The sequence below is a fragment of the Mustela putorius genome, unplaced genomic scaffold (assembly GCF_011764305.1).
Source record: "Mustela putorius furo isolate JIRA1106 unplaced genomic scaffold, ASM1176430v1.1 tig00003987_pilon_pilon_pilon, whole genome shotgun sequence".
Lineage (NCBI taxonomy): Eukaryota > Metazoa > Chordata > Mammalia > Carnivora > Mustelidae > Mustela > Mustela putorius.
Window position 1 is genome coordinate 1,125,285 of NW_025422126.1, and position 4,056 is coordinate 1,129,340.

Consider the following 4,056-nt stretch of genomic DNA (forward strand, 5'->3'; position numbering starts at 1 on the left):
GCACCCAGTCTTTCTCTCTAAATAAAAAATACTAACAAAAAGAAAAGAAATGCCCTTTACTAAAACTAATGGAACTTCAAACAAATCTTCATAATTTCTTCCTTTTATGTCACCTATTGACTAAATGTGTTTTCTAAACAATTCTGTATGCATAAATGTTGATATTATTTAAATAGGAATTAGAACTTGTCTTGAATGTAAAATCTAGAACTGTGTATTACAGCAGCACAAATGAACTTGAGAAAGCACAAAATCTGACCCCAAACTAGTATTTCTCAAAGTGAAATTTTATTATTTAAAAAGAGTTAAATGAGAAATCAAGATGGATCTTTAGAGTAAAAAATCTTGGGCACTCGATCTCGAATCTGTTTGGTCTTCACCCCATACACAATAGGATTGAGCAAAGGAAGGACAAGCAGATAAAGGTTGGACAGAAGAATATGAATGTAGGGTGGAATATGGAATCCAAACCTGTGTGTAAAGAAGGAGAAGAAACCGAGGAGATAGAACTCGAGGAAGACACAAATATGGGCAATGCAGGTATTGAAGGCTTTGAGCCTAGCTTCCCTCTGAGGAAGACTGAAGACAGTAAGAAATATTCGGATATAAGAGAGTGTGATAAAAACTATGTCTAATCCAAGTATAATGAAAGCCACAAAGAGACCATAGATCTTGTTGATTCGAATGTCTTCTGCTGCCAACTTCACGATGGCCATGTGCTCACAGTATGAATGGGAGACCACAGTGGTCCGGTAGTGTTTCAGCCGACATTTGATGAGGATGAGACACGGAGCTGCAAAGAGGGCTGCTCTGAGCGTCACTCCAACCCCAATCTGAGTGAGAAGTTGGTGGGTAAAGATGGTTGCATGTCTCAGGGGATCACAGATGGCCACATAGCGATCTAGGGCCATGGCCAGCAGAATTCCTGATTCGATGCACTGGAAGGTATGGATGAGCCACATCTGAAAGAGACAAGCATCAAAGTATATTTTTGGCAGATGAAACCAGAATATTCCAAGCATTTTGGGTAGGATGCAGGTACTGAGAGCAATGTCCATTGCTCCAAGCATTGCCAGGAAGAGATACATGGGCTCATGGAGGCTGCGTTCAGATCTGATGATGACCAGGAGCAGGGAATTTCCAAATAGAGCAGTGATGTACATGGCACAGAAAGGAATTCCAATCCAGAACTGCACAGACTCCAATCCAGGGATCCCGATCAGTGTCAGCACCGAGGGCATGAAGACTGTGCCATTGAGATTGATCATGAGCTTAGAGACCTTTGATTCAGAACTTCTGGCTGAAAATGACAGTATGTGTTGACTGTCTGTCTTCTGTTTTCTCTTCTCACCTAGATTCATTCATACAATCAAACACTTAATATGGTTTCACTGACATTTGGTCCAACCTACAGACATTTGTGTTCTCACTATTGAGAGAAAACATATTTCTATTAACATTAATGTATTTCTATTAGGGTTTTATGTTGTCAGTTTAAAACTGTCCCACTGAATATAATTTTGGTTTTTATTGTTAATAGGATATGGGTATATCCTATATCCTATTAACATATGTTAATATGTTACCTATATATTCTCTATTTGTGTCCTATGATATGTTACCTATATATTCTCTATTTGTGTCCTACCCAAGAAACATTTAGTGAAGTGGTCAAGCAGAAAGCCAGGAAAGGAATACACACTGTTCCAGGTGCTATAGTAATCACTGGGTTAAATACTAATTTGTAAGTTAGGACTCTTAATGTCAAGGAAACAATAAGAGATAATGACATATTACAAATGTAAAAAATACAGGTAACAAGCATACAGAAGTGGTGTGACACAGTATTTAGAGTCCATCTATATTCCAGAAGTGGATGTCAGGGAATTTTCCCCCCGAAACATGAATAAAATTAGGTATTTTAGAGGGAGAAAATAATTATGACACATGAATGTAAATTTCTTATGAAAGCTTTAAACCACAAGTTTTGACATGGGAGAAATCTTTCTTGATAAAATAATGTTCAAAAAGTAAAAGTTTCTTTCTATTTATTTCTCAGAAAATTTTCTATTACTAAAATCTGTTTAGTTAATAATAACTTTATTTGAAAATATTTACAGGAAAAATTAATCTTAATCATTATTATTTTAGTAAAATACACCAGAAATTATGAAAATGAGGAACAGAAATATTTCAAGTGCACTGCAATATTGAATAGATAATTCTATTTCTTCAGTGGGATTAAATTTAGGAATATATAAACCTTTAATAAAAATGACCAGTTTTCATATTTTTACTCTTAATATAAGTGCTATTCAAAATGTACAGTCTAACTATTCTTTGCTCCAAGACAATGGGGTAGAATGGCTCCCAATTCTTACTAAATGTAATATTGGAGAAATTATAAAAAAATGAGGCTTTCTTGAACAAGGTGATATACAAATGTATTAAAATAATAGAATACATTGAAATTATTTGGAATTACACCTCCAGTGAAAGTTCGGTGATTTGCTGTCTCCCTAATGCATTTATCTCCTATTGTATTTCTTCTTCGATTACTTTTTCCTGTTTACGGTACCCTTGGATAATATCACATAACTCAGTTTCTTTTCCTCAAGTCCATTCTTTCTGCTATGGAAATGCTAGCACATGTTCCAATACATGCATTTGCTTGTAATTCCCATTTAAAAAAACATCATTATAATCCCTGGAAGGTTATTTTTCTCTTACATATTGAAACTGGTTCAATGCAGAATAAAATTCCCATAGAATTAATGCAGAGTAGAGTTGCCGTACCGTTGGATACCTCTTAGCATCTTGTCCATGTCAGGATCAGCATTGATGCCCCATCCCACACATCCTTGCAGAATCTTTCTTTCGTGGCAACGGGGTGAATTGAGCTTGATGAAGCAGATTTCTGATTTCAAAATTATCTTTCCTCTAAATTTTCAGAACTAAAAGAGATAAAAATATAAATATTTTTATATAAAAATATAAAAAGGCACACCATTTTATAACGGGATACAGAAATAACAAGTGGTAATGATCAGTCCTAAGATTGGATTCTACTTTTGATAGAAAGTACCCACCATGGGTGGCCTCACTGTAGAATGGTAAGAAAGCCTGTTTAATTCAGATGAAGGTAATTAAAAGGTAATTTGGCTTTGTATTCATTTAGTCTTTTTCAATTTAATGTTACCATCAACAAAACCCCCATATAACAAGTGGATATAGGATCTCTGTAAGGGAAAACTTTGATGTCTATTTTTATAAATGACAGCAAAATATCAAATTTCCCTAAGAGAAAAAAGATCAGAATGTGGTCCCATGTTTCAAAGTCTGTCACCTATTCAATGGCTGACTCATGTAGTCAGCCTCTGAACACTTCCACCATTTTCTCTCTCCTCTGATTTTTTTCAGTCTCTTGCTCACTTGTTGCTGGAATTTTATTCTCACTGCTTTCTCTAACTTATATCTTTCTATTTCCTAATTCACATCTCAGTGTATAGCTCAAAGATTTTGTCTTTTTCTTTAAAAAAAAAAACAAAAAAAAAAAAAACAACAAAAAAAAAAAACCTTACATAGCTGTAGTGTATTATACTTCCCAGCATTAAGGTCTCAGGAAACTACCTGGATTCTGTACTCTATCCACACAGAACACTTTTTGTTTAGTGGTTCAGATCATGGATTCTGGAAATAGAGTTTCAACTACTTTAATGCTTTAACATGAGTCTTATTTTCCTGTGCTTATACCCTGTTTATTTCAGATTTTCTCCTGTCCCCATGATTTTACCATCTAACAAATATCTGTTAGTCATCCCTCAGCTCAAGCCTCACTTCCTCTATGAAACAACTCTTTATTTCCTTAGGTCAAAGTCCGTATTCCTCCTTTTGTCCTCAGTGAGAAGGATAGACTGTTTAATGACTAGGACACACTGAAAATTAGTGAATTAACTCAAGTTTAATTTTCCCTGAATTAATTAAATATATCAAAAATATACAAATTTTAATGCAGATGCAAATCCACTTGCTGTCTTGTCAGGTGTCTATGTATAA

The 4,056-nt window shown here is 34.8% G+C and overlaps 1 protein-coding gene across 1 annotated transcript; it reads right to left on the reverse strand.

The window, feature by feature from the left end:
* Nucleotides 1-317: 317 nt before the first annotated feature.
* On the reverse strand, nt 318-1,268 carry LOC123389596 (olfactory receptor 52A5-like). Its single transcript, XM_045071517.1, has one exon. It carries the CDS (start codon nt 1,266-1,268, stop codon nt 318-320), a length of 951 nt encoding a protein of 316 aa, XP_044927452.1.
* Between the last annotated feature and the right edge of the window lie 2,788 nt (nt 1,269-4,056).